This window comes from Ailuropoda melanoleuca, chromosome 8 (genome assembly GCF_002007445.2).
Source record: "Ailuropoda melanoleuca isolate Jingjing chromosome 8, ASM200744v2, whole genome shotgun sequence".
NCBI lineage: Eukaryota > Metazoa > Chordata > Mammalia > Carnivora > Ursidae > Ailuropoda > Ailuropoda melanoleuca.
Window position 1 is genome coordinate 36,164,722 of NC_048225.1, and position 16,126 is coordinate 36,180,847.

The 16,126-nt window shown below is 35.6% G+C and overlaps 1 protein-coding gene across 1 annotated transcript in view; it reads right to left on the reverse strand.

Moving 5' to 3' along the window:
* The window catches only part of LOC100471931 (cilia- and flagella-associated protein 54), a 75,379-nt gene that overhangs the window by 11,763 nt on the left and 47,490 nt on the right, over positions 1–16,126 (reverse strand). Inside the window, exons 13-17 of the mRNA XM_034667586.1 lie at positions 15,327–15,461; positions 14,204–14,354; positions 10,257–10,333; positions 3,938–4,066; positions 3,443–3,569 (exon numbers count right to left, since the gene is read on the reverse strand). Of these exons, the coding sequence (XP_034523477.1) occupies positions 3,443–3,569; positions 3,938–4,066; positions 10,257–10,333; positions 14,204–14,354; positions 15,327–15,461 (619 nt within the window). The remainder of the gene's footprint in view (positions 1–3,442; positions 3,570–3,937; positions 4,067–10,256; positions 10,334–14,203; positions 14,355–15,326; positions 15,462–16,126) is intronic.

The window sequence follows — 16,126 nt, forward strand, 5'->3', positions numbered from 1 at the left end:
ATTTAAAGAACTCAGACAACCCCAATAGTAAAAAAAAAAAAAAAAAAAAAAAAAAAAAAAATTTGGAGAGAGGAACTGAATAGACATTTTTCCAAAGAAGACATACAAATGGCCACAGGTATATGAAAAGATGCTCAAAATCACTAATCATCAGGAAAATGCAGATCAAAACCACAAGTTACCATTTCACATCTGTTAGAATAGCTATCATCAAAAAGACAAGAGATAACAAATGTTGGCAAGGATGTGGAACAAAGGAAACCCTTGCACACTGTTTGGTGGGAATGGAAATTGGTCAACCACTGTGGAAAACACTATGGAGGTTCATCAAACAATTAAAAATAAGGGCGACTGGGTGGCTCAGTTGGTTAAGCGTCTGACTTTTGATTTTGGCTCAGGTCATGATCTCAGGGTCCTGAGATCAAGCCCAGCATCTGACTCCACACTCAGTGGGGAATCTGCTTGAGATTCTCTCCCTGTGCCCCTCCCACCGCTCTCTCTTTCTATCTCTCTCCCCATTTCCTCTGTAAAAATAAATAAATAAATATTGTTTGAAAAATTAAAAATAGAACTAATATACAATTCAGCAATCCCCCTCTGGGTGTATCTCCAAAGGAAATGAAAATAAGATCTCTAAGAGATATCTGCACTCCCATGTTCACTGCAGCATTATTCACAAGATCCAAGATAATGTAAACAACCTAAGTATCTACCAATGAATGAATGTATAAAGAATAGATGACGTGTGTGTATATATATGTGTATATATATGTGTGTATATATGTATGTATATACATATATGTGTATACATATATATACATATATATGTATATATGTGTGTATGCGTATGTCCATCAACATATATATACATATACATATATGTATATATGTGTATATATACACATACACATATATCATGGAATATGATTCATCCATGAGAAAGAAGGAAATCCTGCCATTTGCAATAACATGGATGGCCCCTGAGGGCATGACGTTAACTGAAATAAGTCAGACAAATACTGTATGATATCACTTTTATGTGGAATCTAAGAAAGCTGGATTCATAGAAATAGAGAGCAGAGTGGTGGTTACCAGGGGCTAGAAGGGAAGTGGAAGGAGACAGAGAGATGTCGGTCAAAGGGTACAAACTTCCAGTTATAAGATGAATAAGTTCTAGGATAAGAACTAGGAAGATCGGTAGGAGAAGAAAGGGATAAAGAAAGGGGGCGTAATCAGAAAAGGGAATGAAGCATGAGAGACTATGGACTCTGAGAAACAAACTGAGGGCTTCAGAGGGGAAGGGGGTGGAGGAATGGGATTGGCTGGTGATGGGTAGTAAGAAGGGCACGTATTACATGGTGCACTGGGTGTTATACGCAACTAATGAATCATGGAACTTTACATCAAAAACCAGGGATGTACTGTATGGTGACTAACATAATATAATAAAAAATATTATTATAAAAAATTTTTAAAAAGATGAATAAGTTCTAGGGATCCCATGTACAGCATGGTGATTTTAGTTAATAATACTGTAGTATATACTTGAAAGTTGCTAAGTGAGTAAATCTTAAGTGTTCTTACCACAAAAAAAAAAAAAATAGCAATTATGTGACATGATAGAGGTGTTAACTAACATTATGATGGTAACAATTTTGCAATATATTAGTGTATAAAATCAACACATTTGTACACTTTATGCTTACATAATGTTATCCGTCAATTATATCTCAATAACCTGGGGAAAAAAGTTTGCACTCAAAAATTAATTAACTAGCATTTGATTAAATGTATTTAGTTGTATATATGATGTGACATCTGAATGCTTCATTTTTTTTTTAGATTTTCATTTAAATTCCAGTTAGTTAACATACAGTGTACTACTAGTTTCAGGTGTACAATTTAGGGAGTCAACGCTTATAAACAACACCAGGTGCTCATCACAACATGTGCACTCCTTCATCCCGATCACCTTTTTAACCCATTCTTATCCACCTCCCCTCTGGTAACCATCAGTTTGTTTGCTAGAGTTAAGAGTCTGTTTCTTGGTTTGTTGCTCTCTTTTTTTCGCCTATGATCATTTGTTTTGTTTCTTAAATACCACATATGAATGAAATCATATGGTATTTGTCTTTCTCTGACTTATTTCGCTTAGCATAATACTCTCTAGCTCCATCCATGTCATTGCAAACGGCAAGATTTCATTCTTTTTTATAGGTGAGTAATATTCCATTATATACATATACCACATCTTCTTTATCCATTCATCAGCTGATGGACATTTGGGCCCTTTCCATAACTTGGCTACTGTTGATAATGTTTCTATAAACAGCAGGGTTCCTGTATCCCTTCAAATCAGAATGCTTTAGACAGAAATCAGAGGTCGTATTAGGCTGGAACACTTAGTACTATTCTATAATTAGTCAGTAATTTATAATGGAGTAGTTGTTAAATGAACACTGGCTATATAATCCTGCCAAGAGTAACTTGGCTTTAGCAAAATTTAACCTCAGTTTATATATATAATGATGTTAAATCTTACTTTGAAAATCAAGTAAATGTGTTATCTGTATGCACACTAGTATTACTATTGACATCTTTAAAAAAAAATATTTCGAACTCTTTATCTAATAATGAGGCCAAAAGAACTTAGATCCAAGTCATGTGTGCTCTGACATTACTGTCAGAGATGTCTTTCTAAGTTTTTCAATAGCTTCCAGGATAAATATAAGCCCCTTAGCTATTCAAGATTTAACTGTGATCTACATTGCTAGGCTTATCTGTGTCATTCTCTCATGTGTGTTCTGTATTCTAGCCGTAAGAGAATTCCAGCGCTTCCTAAACTGCACCACACAATTGTTTGCTTTCCAGCTTGCTAAAGGCTATTTTCTCTATCCAGATGACTGTTTCCTTTTTGTTCTTCATAAAGATATTTTCTAGTCTTCTAGCCAACTATTACTTCTCCCAGGAAGCCATCCCTGACTATTGTTTATTATAGATACTCCTCTTCTGTGTGCCCACAACAGACACTCTGAGCCCACTTCTGTTATATTTATTAATCTCAACTGTTACAATTGGCTTACTTATCTAGAAGCTCAAAATCAGAAACTGTATCTTATTTATACCAAACATAATATGGTTCCTGAATCTTAGTAGGCACTCAATAATTATATTTGCTTGATTGAATTAACAAAATATCAATAATTTACTGTAACTCAAACATTAATTTAATTTTTAGAAGTATACTAATTGATTTGCTACGCAGATATAAAGCAATAATGAAAGGTTATCTATTGATATTAATCAGGGAAAAGAAAACAAAAATATGAAATTTATCGGGAAAACACTCCATCAACAAGAACATAATTTACAAATTATTTACTATTCTTGAACTTATCTTAAGATTGATGCAGAACAAATTATTTGCTTTGATCACTACTACCTTGCAATTGGTCAAGAAGCACAACAGCTATATGGTGCTGGGCTTGAATTAGTTCAAGATGCAAATCCATCATGAAAGTATTTGCTGTGACTGGTTTGCAAATGTCTCCATCTACATCCTGGGTGTACTTTAGTAGGATTGAAGTAAAAACAAAAAAGAACTACAGTTATAAAAACATACTAAAAATAACTCCAGCCTATTAGCACTCAAGTTATCATTTTACTCTAAGCCATTAAATTCTGCTCACTTCTCAACTCTTTGGAATCTGGTTCACATGTTAATAAACCTCCTTTTCAAGTTCACCAGTGGCCTCTTCAGTAACAAATTTAAAGACTCCTCACTCTCTTTGATTTCTTCTGGGAAGAGGGGAATAGATTTCTGGCCTAAGAGAGCAAAGCCACCAGAAGTCATGCTTTACTCATCTACTTGCAAAGCCAGCCCTCTTCCTAGCTAAGTAACAAACACCTCAATCTCATGTAACAGTTTCCCATTTACCTTGGCATAGCAATGGTCAATCACTGATGATCCATTTGGCAAAGTAGTTAACATGCAATTCAAATTTATTCCATCAATTGCTTTGTCAAGAAGTTCATAAGCCAAAAATAACTGTTCCACAGGTTTCTTCTAAAGTAATTTTATAAACAAAACAGAAAAATAACAAGGGAAAATCATATACAACACTTTCAAACTTATTTCAATAATTCAAACCAACTAACAAATTTAAATAGTCTAATACCAACAATGTTATATTTTTTACTAAGTGTATGTGTCTTTGATTAAATGTGGAGTGCTACTGATAAAAGTGAAAAAATAAATACAATTCATCATTTTTCCAAATATAAATTAATCTTTTCATAAACATGTATATATCTTCCTTTTATAGTTTTCAAAATTCTGACTGTACCAAATGTATAGGTAAATTTTTAAAATATAACTCACATAATTTGTCATTTTCACACACCTCATTTTGAAAATCAATTTTTTTTTAAATCTCATAACTGGAAATTTAGATGTAGAGGCCATCAAATCCAATGGTGTATACCATGATTTTCAAAAACTAAATACCTTTTTATTCTAATTATTCTCACAGAGAGATAAATACAGAAAATAATACAAAGAGAATCCAGCTTTGTTCAAACTTCCAAATTTCCCATATTTCTCCAGAAAATTTTTAGGAGGGGGCGCCTGGGTGGCAAAGCGGTTAAGCGTCTGCCTTCGGCTCAGGGCGTGATCCCGGCGTTATGGGATCGAGCCCCACATCAGGCTCCTCCCATATGAGCCTGCTTCTTCCTCTCCCACTCCACCTGCTTGTGTTCCCTCTCTCGCTGGCTGTCTCTATCTCTGTCGAATAAATAAATAAAATCTTTAAAAAGAAAAAAAAAAAGAAAATTTTTAGGAGATAAAGCAAACACATACATGCAGATAACTGAAATCCTCTATAGAACTGTCCACACGACAATCCTTTGCTCTGCTCCTAAAGGAAGCCACTGTGCTTTGGTTTTTACCATTCTTTTACGTGTTTTTTTAACTTCTACTACATTTGTATGTATCCATTAACAATATGCAATATTACTTGCATACTTTTTAATTCTGTCAGAAAATTTTGCAGTTCACTTTATATACTCAAACATGTTGTTGCAACTTTTTCATGCTGGTGTATGTAACTCAATATGTCAGAGTTTGGTTAGGAGCACAGAATAACTCAAGATACTCTTAAGCAGAAAGGGATTTGATACACAGAATTAAAAGCGTCTATCACTGTTGGAAGGCACAGGGGAACAAAGGCCAAGAAAGCTGCCAGTGACAATTTGGCTCCATGTACAAGCCTCTGTGAATCTAAGAATCAAGGAGGCGGCTGACAACAGCCACAAGTGTCTGCCACACGGAGTCAAGTGAATTGCACGAGCTTGCTCAGCATGGCTGGTAAATGAATTTCTTCCATCTGCCACTGCCAAATAAGAACTCTGTCTTCCCTTCATTATAAATTCCTGCAAATGCCCCTCACTGGAAGACTAACCTAGAACCACGTGGAAATGAGACGCTGGGAAACGCAGTTCCAGCTTTTTCCCTGTGACATGAAGGTGACTAAAGACAGGAAGAGCAATGAGCCCAAGCTGACTCTAGTTCAAGCCCACACTAATTCATGCATCCTCACAGCCACAATGAAATGGTGCGATGCTGAGGAATATGTCACAATGTATTTATCCACTCTTCTACCAATGGGCAGGCGTTTAGATTGCTATTACTAAAAATGTGTAATGCATCATACTAGTCTGTGGATCAAGGCAAGGTTGGTATTTGGCTTATAGTCCTTATGCCTTTTTTCCTGCTTTCTTTCTCAGCTGACTGTCTAAGACCTCTAGGACATGTTGAACAGAAGAATGACAGATATCCTATGTTGTTACCTCAGTATAAAGGGATTGCTTTTAATCTTTTACTATAGGTATAACATTCATTATAGTTCTTTGAATGACACCCTTTGTGGGATATAGAAGTTCTCCTCTATTCCTGACTTAAGAGTTATTTTTTAAAGATGGCTGTTGAATTTTGTCAAATGCTGTTTTGCATCTTTTTATCTAGTGAGGTAGTCCTATTTCTTCCTTTCACCTGCTAATGTGGCGTATTGCATTATATTTTCTAATGTTAAATCATCCTTGCATTCCTGGAATATACATGATTTGATTACACACATCCATTCAAAGATATATAGATATATATCTCCATTCAAGAATCACAGGCTCAGGGAGGTTCTCGCGCAACTCAAGTAATGTAAATTCAAATAACAGACCTACGTGAAGGGATGCCCATGATTATAAATCACTAAGAAGAAAGACTTTCTCCTACCCGCCCACCTCCAGTGCCCATTTCGAGATACCTCCCCATACAAATAGGCAGACTGGTCTTTTTTCTGGTCTCCCTTCTCTAGAATGTGGTCTTTTGGAGGTCGTAATTTTAATGTGTGAGTCTCAGTTCCAAACCCCCATATTTCATGTGCCCAAGCTTCGTATCTTGTCATGGGATGGCTGTTAATCTGAGCTTTTATGTAACTGAGCCCATCAACCAACTGCAGAATCTACTCATAAAATGACCACGCTAGTTTTCTGTTCCCCTTTCTATTTTGGTCCCTGGAGTTTATCTTACTTTCTTGTGAGCTCCACAATGTGCTTGAGGGTACTTGTTCAATTCTGTCCAAAAGTTCTAGGTGCTTTGCAGCAACAGGGTTTGCAGCTCACCTGGTGTGCCCTTTTGCTAGAAACAGAAGTCTCTAAGGATTCCTTTTTAACACCAAAAAATTTCAAAGAGCCTCCCACACACACACCTACATTCTATCATCAACATCATCACCATCACTATCACCTTTGTTATCTTTGTTATTGTCATAGCTAACATTTAATTAAACTATGTTCCAGATACTGGGCTAAACGCTTTTCATGGACTAATTCTTTAATTGCCATTATCCTATGAGGTAGATACCTACTAATTATTGTAATTTTATAATACATTTTCTGAAAGAACTAGCTGCTCTGTATACAGTAAAACTTTTAAATAAGCTTTGAATGTGATTACAACAAACACCCCGTTTTTTAAAATAGTTGCAAGAATATATGCAAGATATATCATTTATCCCACCTACAATCGCTAATAGGTGAGCATACGGATTTTGTATTCCTCTTACAATAATTCTCACTCCTCCTCTCTACTTCACTCCCCTCCAGATGGGTCTGAGACCCTAAGTTAAGATTCAGTGCTCTACATAAAAATAAAAGAAAAACTGAGTAGCAACCATGTGCCAGATACCGGTTTCTGCAACATTACCAATACCTCATTTAAACTATATAACTTAAATAAAACCAGTAGAATAGGTTCTATTGCTATAATTTTACAGATGAGGACACTTATATTCAAACAGATGAAATAATTTGTTCAAGATCACACAGTCAATATTAGAGTCAAGATTCAACTCTGGGTCTTCCAACACCAACTGTTGAGCCCTTAGGTCACACCAACGAACCACCTGTACTACATCTACCATATGTCACAGTACAGCTGGGCAGGCTGCCTATTACACAGTTTTAGGGGGTGCCGCTCATGCTGTTATCATCACAGACTTGTATATTTATTTTGGCAATTTCCCATCAGATGGCAATAAATCATATCAAGGAAAGGGTACATTTTAATAATTTAACTAAGAGTAGCAATAGTTCATAAATGGTCTTCAGCTTCTTCATTTGGGAAAACTGCCACCTCCTATGAAACTCATTTTACTTAGTGGCTTTAATTGCCAGAAATTTTCCACCTGAAGCCAAAATCTAGCACTTTGTAACTTCTACTATTCTTATTCCTGCCCTATGAAGCCTCAAAGAATAAGTGCTGGCCCACTAAGCCAGTCATTCTGAAATTTTAGTTTCCTTCAGAATCTACCTGGGGAGGGCACCTGGGTGACTCAGTCGGTTAAGCATCTGCTTTGGGCTCAGGTCACAGTCCTGGGGTCTTGGGATCGAGCCCAAACAGGGAACCTGCTTCTCCCTCTCCCTCTGCCACTTCCCCTTCTTGTTCTCTCTCTCTCTCTCTCTCTCATTCTCTCTCTAAAATAAATAATCTTTAAAAAAAAAAAAAAAAAGAATCTACCTGGGGGAATTTTAAGAGGAAAATACCTAGAATGGTAAACATTTAAGACCCCACAACTGAAATTATTTTTCTTATTTTTTTGTTATTTTTTTTTAAGATTTTATTTATTTGTCAGAGAGAGAGAGAGCGAGCACAAGCAGAGGGAGCGGCAGGGACAGGGAGAAAAGCAGGCTCCTCACTGTGCGAGGAGGAGTCCAACGCGGAACTCGATCCCAGGACCCTGGGATCATGATCTGAGCCGAAGGCAGATGGTCAACCGACTGAGCCACCCAGGCGTCCCCCCACAACTGAAATTATGATTCAATATGCCTAAAGTGGGAAATAGGAAGTTGTATATTTAGCAAGCACTATAAGTGATCCCTGCAAAAACCATTGGCAGACAGCTATTATGCCTCCTCAATCTCTTCTGAATTTCAAACATACTGTTCCCAATTTAAGATTTCTCAACTCCAGCTCTCTTAAGACACAATACCACATAAAGAACTCAAAATTGCATTCCCTAAAACCTATAATTAGAAGAAAGTAAATTCAGAATGATCCCCCAGCATATTCATGATATTTGATTGGTACCCAGTTATAGGACTTGCATATTTTAAGCATTAGAAAATATCTTTTATACATGTATACTGAAGATACTTTTTTTTTTTTAATCAAAAGGCAACATAGCATAGTGACTAAATGCCTGGATATTGAAGGCAATACACCCAAGTTCAAATCCACTTACTATGCAACCTTCAGCAAGTTAGATGTAGTAGCAATATATATATATTATATATTTATAAATTTAAAAGCAATGCTCCCTACTTCCTGGGAATACACACATATGTAACGAAAGTATGCCTGGAATTTATAATCATTATATTTAGAATACCAGTTACTGCTAGGCAGGGGAAAAGGTGATATGATCAAAGGGGTTAGTGGAGGAGTTTCAACTGTACAAATAATGTATTGTTTCTTAAGGGGAAATGGGTCGGTCTTCCTTATAACATTCTTTATAATTTAGCACATATATTTTAATTGATTTTTCAGAGAAAATATGGCAATTATGAGTATTAACATTTAGCAACAGGAAAAGTGCCGCTGAAATAATGTTTGGAAAAAACATAAGAAAGCTACTATGCTAAAAAATATAAAAAAGACTAGAAGAGGATATTTAAAAAATAGCATTTCAGTCTATATAGTGTAATTGCAGATTTTTCCCCTTTTTATACCTCAAAATATCCTCTAATGTTAATACAACTTTTATTATTTAAAATTGTAGTTTTTGAATTGATCAGGCAAACAAAAATATAGATCACTAACTTCCTCTCTAGAAAAGTATTTTTCAACAATAGTCCATAAGCACTAATGTCCTAAGTAGCTATTCCATAGGGGGTAAAATGGGCTTTATTTTCAAATAATAGAATATGTGGTATTCTATATCTTCTTGGAAAACCACAATGCTCATAAGCAAACGAATGCCTCTGAGAAGTCTTATAGTAAATAACCTGTTGTGTTTAATCCAAAGTCACCCACAGTTACTTGACTCTGGCATCCTTTTCTGCAGCATAGTATTAGCATCACATAGGACACACTTGACAAAATGTTATTCTAGTTCTTATCTATAAATAAAAGAGTGTTCATAACATTTAGGACATGGTTTCCTAGACTCCCATTCAGATCTATAGAACAACACAATCTTTGATGGACAGAAATAATTCAAATATTGTAAGAAAAACATAACCAAGAAGAGGAATAGCTATTTATCTCCCTCAGCCCCTTTCTTCTCTTAAGGTCACAATCACTAAGAACTTGCCCAGTGCCAGGGACTGTTATAAGTGTATTTTCAACAGGTAATAACTCATTGAATCTGCCAGAGGAATGTGCTGAGCAGGACCTCTCTGCTTTATGAGTCTATGAATCACAACACATTCAAAATACCAATGGTAATGTAACTACAAATCCTTTTAAGATAGTTTACCAGGTTATTTTTTTAAGCTAATTGGGATTTTTTTTTTCTACAGTAAAAGCAAAAGGTAGAAAATGTTCCCTGTAGTTTTCAATGTATGTAGAAACTATAAATTCTCAAATATTAAATATTCAAAATTATTTCTATAATTAACCATTACATATTTACAAATTTAATATTATTTGAAAATCTAAATTCATGTTTTTAACTGTATTTTCTAAAATATTTTTGCAATACCTTTAATATTGGAAGAATTTCTATGTTCCCTCTTGAAATCCCAAAGAATTCACCAGTTCCTTTCCTTAAAGGTATCTCTGTGGGGGCGGGGGGAGGAAAAAAGGAAGGAAGGAATGAAAGAGGAAGGAAGGGAAGAGAAGAATGAATAGGAAGAGAAAAAAGGGGTAAAATTAGGAAGAAGAGGAGAGAGAAGGAGAGAAGAAACAAAGGGAAAGAAGGAAGGACCAGAGGAAAGAAGAGGAGGAAGGAAAAAATGTAAACATAGCAGTGAATCATAATCCTAAAAAATGTTATGCCAAATTGGTTACCTTTTTGATTACTCATGATTTTAGAAATGATTCAACACTTAGAAGTTGACTAAATACAAAATTATTTCTTCCATATAATTACATTTTGTCTTTACATAAGTTAATTTAAAAGCATCTTGCAGTAAAACAAACAAAATTAAAAATCTTAATTATTAACAAGGTAATATTATGGTAAAGAGACTGGTCTTTCTATATAGTCTATAAAGTCCATTGAAAAGCATTCATAAAACAGTGTAAAAGCCTTATGAATTTGGACAAATATTGGAGAAGGCTGGTTTGTGTTAAAGGAATATAAATTATAAATATATGGCAACGCTAGTTTCCTATTTTAAAATGTATTCAATAATTTAAACTAAATAATCCATTACAGTCCAATAAACATTTTTAAACAAATAATCCATTACAGTCCAATAAACATTTTTAATCAGATTGCCATAATTAATATACAAGAATGACCTGTACTTTGCATTTTATGTGCCAATAAGATGATGATAATAACAATGTTGGAAAAGTTATAAGAATTTATATATCTCAATGGGGATAACCCCTCTCTACATAAACATTGATTTTTCTATTTATAAATGGACCATGGTCCAATATCGATCAGTTCTTTGAAATGAAACACTTTAGCAAAGAATCAACAAATTGCATTTAATTTACAATTAAACAGAGTATAAAACAAAACAATAGTCTCCCAAAAGTAATTAGTAAACAAAACAAAATTGAATAAGAAATAGACAAAAAAAAAAAGTAATCATTGGGCCTTTTGCTTTCAATAACAGGAAACCTGGAAAAATTCTCCTGACTAGAGACCACTAGAAAAGCTGGAAAAAATGTTTTTCTTCATCTGTAAGCAAAGAAGATCATGAAAATATACATATAGAACCAGGATCTTGAGAAAAGGTATCACCTGGATTTGGGGAAGAGAGCCCAGGGAATAAAGAATGGCATTAAAACTACCTTCCCAACTGAGGACTTTTGTCAATTCTGAAAAGGAAACTGAGAAGCTGAATGATGCTTCTGACAGCCCTGAGAACTAAAGCAACAGATATTAGGAACCGGGGCCACCAAGAGTGAGAAGCCAGAAGGGGCTGCATCCCGAGAGTTAGGGTAAACGGAAAATAAGCCAACAAGAGAGCATCTCAGCTTCAAATTGTCTTAATTTCTCCAACTGGACTAATGGGATCCTGGAGTAATAGTGTCTTCATGCATCTAGTAAAAGCAAGCACGAATCTTCTCTGGAAGAACATTAACCTCATCTATGGCTTCGAATTATTTCTATAATATACTTAGCCAATATAATCTCTACCACACAATCAAAAATAGCCAGAGTAACTAAATAGCTGACGAAGTACTTCTTCACTTAAGAACTCAATATAATAAGTGCAGAAGGAATGATAGAAGTTTGAAGCCCTTTCTGGCTTCTCACTCCCACTCCTACCCTTCAACCAATGATAGATAAAAGTTGTATAAATATCTCAACCTCCCAGCTCTCTGGGGCAGGTTCTATATAGTCTCCTAGAGGTCTCTCATGAGAATAAGCCCTAAACCTACAACAGTAGCCTTCTCCTTAACTTACTGTACTTTGTATTGCCTTCCTTTCCTTTTCTGTCTCCCTTCTCCACATCACCACCCTGATTCCCTAGATAATATCCCAAATAAACTACTTCACTCAAAAACTTGTCTCAAAACCTACATCTGGGGAAAACAACCTAGGAAAAAGGTCAGGCTGACAAAAGCTGAACTCACCGGTAAGTCTTTAACACACAACATGTGGGATAATTAGGCATTATATGCTTCCTGATTCAACACAACAGGGAGTAAACAGCACCACCTATGAAGAATTTTTGCCAACTGTATAAGATATTGGCAGGAATTATTTTTGATAAGATATCACTTGAATCTAAGCAAGCCTCTAGATCGAACTACCAGGTAAAGAAACAAGTTAATACCATGAAGACTCAAACAGCTAAATCCAGAATGTGGGGAATCCTACAAGATGACAAATCAATTTCTTCAAAAAATAAATGGCTTGAAAAGGGGAGGAGGAAAGGAAATGTTATCGACTAGAAAGAGAGACTCAAGAAAAATGTAAGAAAGTAAAATGTATGGGCCTATTTGGATCCTGATAGGAACAAACCAACTTAAGATATTTTTAATACAGTCAGGGACATAGGAATTTTCCCCTAATTTTGTAAAGTATAGTAATAATGGCATTATAGTTTTGTAAAACAAAACAAAATCTTTATCTGTTACATAGACAGACAAACCAACACACACACACACATTGAGGTATTTGCTGGTGAAATGACACGATGTCTGCTTTAAAACACTCCAGAGGAAAAAATGTGCTACAGGAAGAAATGAAATAAGATTGGCAAAATGTTCATAATATTGGTACTAGATAATAGGTACATGGTAACTTATTTCATCTCTCTCTATTTGAAATTCTGCATAATAAAAATTTAGAAAAAGGAAACGGCATTTTAAGACAGGGCATTTAAAAAAATAGGACTTCAGACCATTGAATGTATTAGATAGCCAGAGACCTTTAACCAAACTTTGATGTATATCAAAATCACCAGATGAACTAATAAAGACTAGAAAGCCCCAGGCTAGATGAAGTAGGATAAGATCTGGGCCTTTGTATTTTACACAAGTTCCCAAGTGATATTGATGCCAATCAGAATTTGAGAACCATGGCTCTAAAATTCCATCTGCAAAGCCACACTCAACAACTGAGCATTGCAGAGCCAGATTAATGAATCTCTGGAAAAACAATTACTACGATAATTACTTTACTCAAATGTCACACACACTATGTAAGAGGGCTGAAATAGGAAAGTAAACACCCAATAACCACAACCCTACCTTCTCCCTACATACCGATTTTTTTAAAACAGATGGTTCAGGGGTTTGACCACATGCTGAAGAAAGAAGGTCAGAGTATAAGGCTGTCCTTTGAGAGAAGGAACCTTCTTGAAGGAGAAGAATGCTGGCAGAAAGGGATTGGGGCAGAGAGAATAGGGAGTGAGTGGGAAATGAGAACAAAAAAGAGGAAGATAAGAGGAAAGGGGAAAAAGAAGAGGAAAAATAAAATAAGTGAAGACAACAAATTTTAAAAGGAAGGAATCAGGAGAGAGAAGAGAATTTAAAAGGGGATAAAACACTGATCCACTCAACAGACATTTATTTAAGTTCCCAGTCTATGTGGGGCACCGAGGTGGGCACTAAAATATAATGGCAACCGAAACATGTTCTCTTCCTTCAAGCAGCGTACACTCTATCAGGAAATGGCAGAAGAAGAAAGGGGATAAAAGGGAGGAGAGAAAAGTAGAAAGAAAGAATGGGGAAGAAGAGAGGTGAGAGTGGTAATGAGGAACGCAGACGAGGAATACATGAGGGAGGTGAAGATGACACTTACATGCCACGGAACCATAGAGCATATAACCTCTTGTAAACATTCCCTTGGTTAAACTTCTATTATTTCTATCTCTGGTCATAAATCACCAAGGAAGCATAGTACTGAAATGCCTAGTTTCCATTAACAGTAGTTATTCTGTATTCCAATTTATACTTATACATTCATATGCACATCTGTACATTAATAACTTCATACTTTTTCATTCATTATATTACCTAGAGATTTTTTAAATTTTCTTCGTGGGTTTCCTAACAACTCCAATATTTCACTTAATCGCAACGTGACCTCTGCTACCACCACAACGTTAATGTCTTCCATTTTATAGCAGTGAATTACTTCATTTATCTGCCACAGAAGATAAACCCACTAAAAGAGAAAATCAATTAAAAGTATATTACATTGTAGAGTCATATTTTTTTAAACTTAGGACTTCCTTGAAGTCATCATCTTCCAAACGTATGGAAATGTTAGGTAAACACCCCTTTATTAGTATATCTTAATTATAAACATCAATGATCCTAATTAATCTGTTTATATAAACTCAAAAAGGAGATTCACCTAAGCTTAAAATCTGCATATCTACATCCATAACAGAAATTTTATCATCTTTTTTTTAACGTATCAGTAAAGATTATCAGTATCCTCAAAGTTCTCATTCTCCCTTCAGAAAGCAACTGTTGTAATTACAATACCAAAGCCCTGCAAAACAGTGAAGGGGAAGCAGGTGTTTCAGGCTCCATAGTAGGTGCCTTCGAAGCTGTCTTTCATGCCCATACTCCCAAAGCTTAGCATATAAAATTAGCCATCACACTTTGGGAACTAAAATGAGGAAACAACATTACTTTTTCACTTCATTACTTTTTCAGAGTACATGGTAAAACCAAACCCATGTACCCTATGTACAACACATCCAATATGTTACTGGTAGAAAGTTTCCTCCTATGTTCCCAGGTTATAATATTCACCTGCTCAACTTTCTCCTTTCCACGAAAGAGCTCTTCGAAATAGTCTAAAGATATCACTGCAGGAAAAAACTCTAAAATTCCTTGTTTATTTGTATTTTCTATTATTAACCTTCTTAATGAACTTACCCAAGTTCATGTAACCTTAAACGCACTATATTTATTCCTCCCTTCAAAACCTGAAGTACCTTCCCACTCCCCAAAACTAAATTGCAGAAGTGCAGAGAATACACTTAGAGAAAGGCTTAGTCGGCACCACATTTAAAGAACGGTAGTTATGCACGTGGATAAATAGGGAAAATTTAGATTTGAAATGTACATCACAACTTAAATTAGCAATAATAAAAAGCAAGTGAAAGGAAACAAAAAGAAATACTTTATTAGTACTGATTTTCTGGGTGAATTTTGCATAGTCATTTCTGGGCATATTGATCCTCTGAATTCCTAATTTGCATTTCTGCCATAGGAACATTATCATGTCCACAACGATTTCTTTATCAGGCTGAACATTCTGAAAACAAAAATGGTAAAGTAAATTGGTAAGAATAGTAAGATACACTTACAGATACTGCTATATGGCATTTAATGTGTGTCACAGAACATTTTAAGAGCTTTATATACCTACTGCAATGGACTGAATGTTTGTGTCTACCCAAAATTACTGTGTTGAAATGCTAACTCCCAGTGTGATAATATTGGGAGGCGGAGCCTTTAGGAAGTAATTAGACATGAGGGTAAAGCCCTCAAGAGTGAAAATCTACCCTTATAAAAGGGACCCCAGAGTCTGTCACTCTCTTTCTGCCAAGCGAGGACACAATGCAAGACACCCATTTACGAACCAGGAGGTGGACCCTCACCAGGCACCAAATCTGCTGGTGCCTTGATCTTGGATTTCTCAGCCTCCAGAACCGTGAGAAGTAAGAGTTCCATGTTTAAGCCACCCTGTCTATGGTATTTTTGTGATGGTAGCCCAGACAGACAAAGACCTATATCAATTTATTTAATCTTCATGACAACCCTATGAAGTGAGTACCATTACTATCATCCCCACTTTCCAGATGAGCAAACTGAAGCACAAGATTAAGTGTTTTTCCCCAAGATGAAATGAATAGAAAGTAGAAAAGCCGGGATTCAAACCCAGGCAGTCTAGTTCCAGAGTCCACACTCTTAATGAAT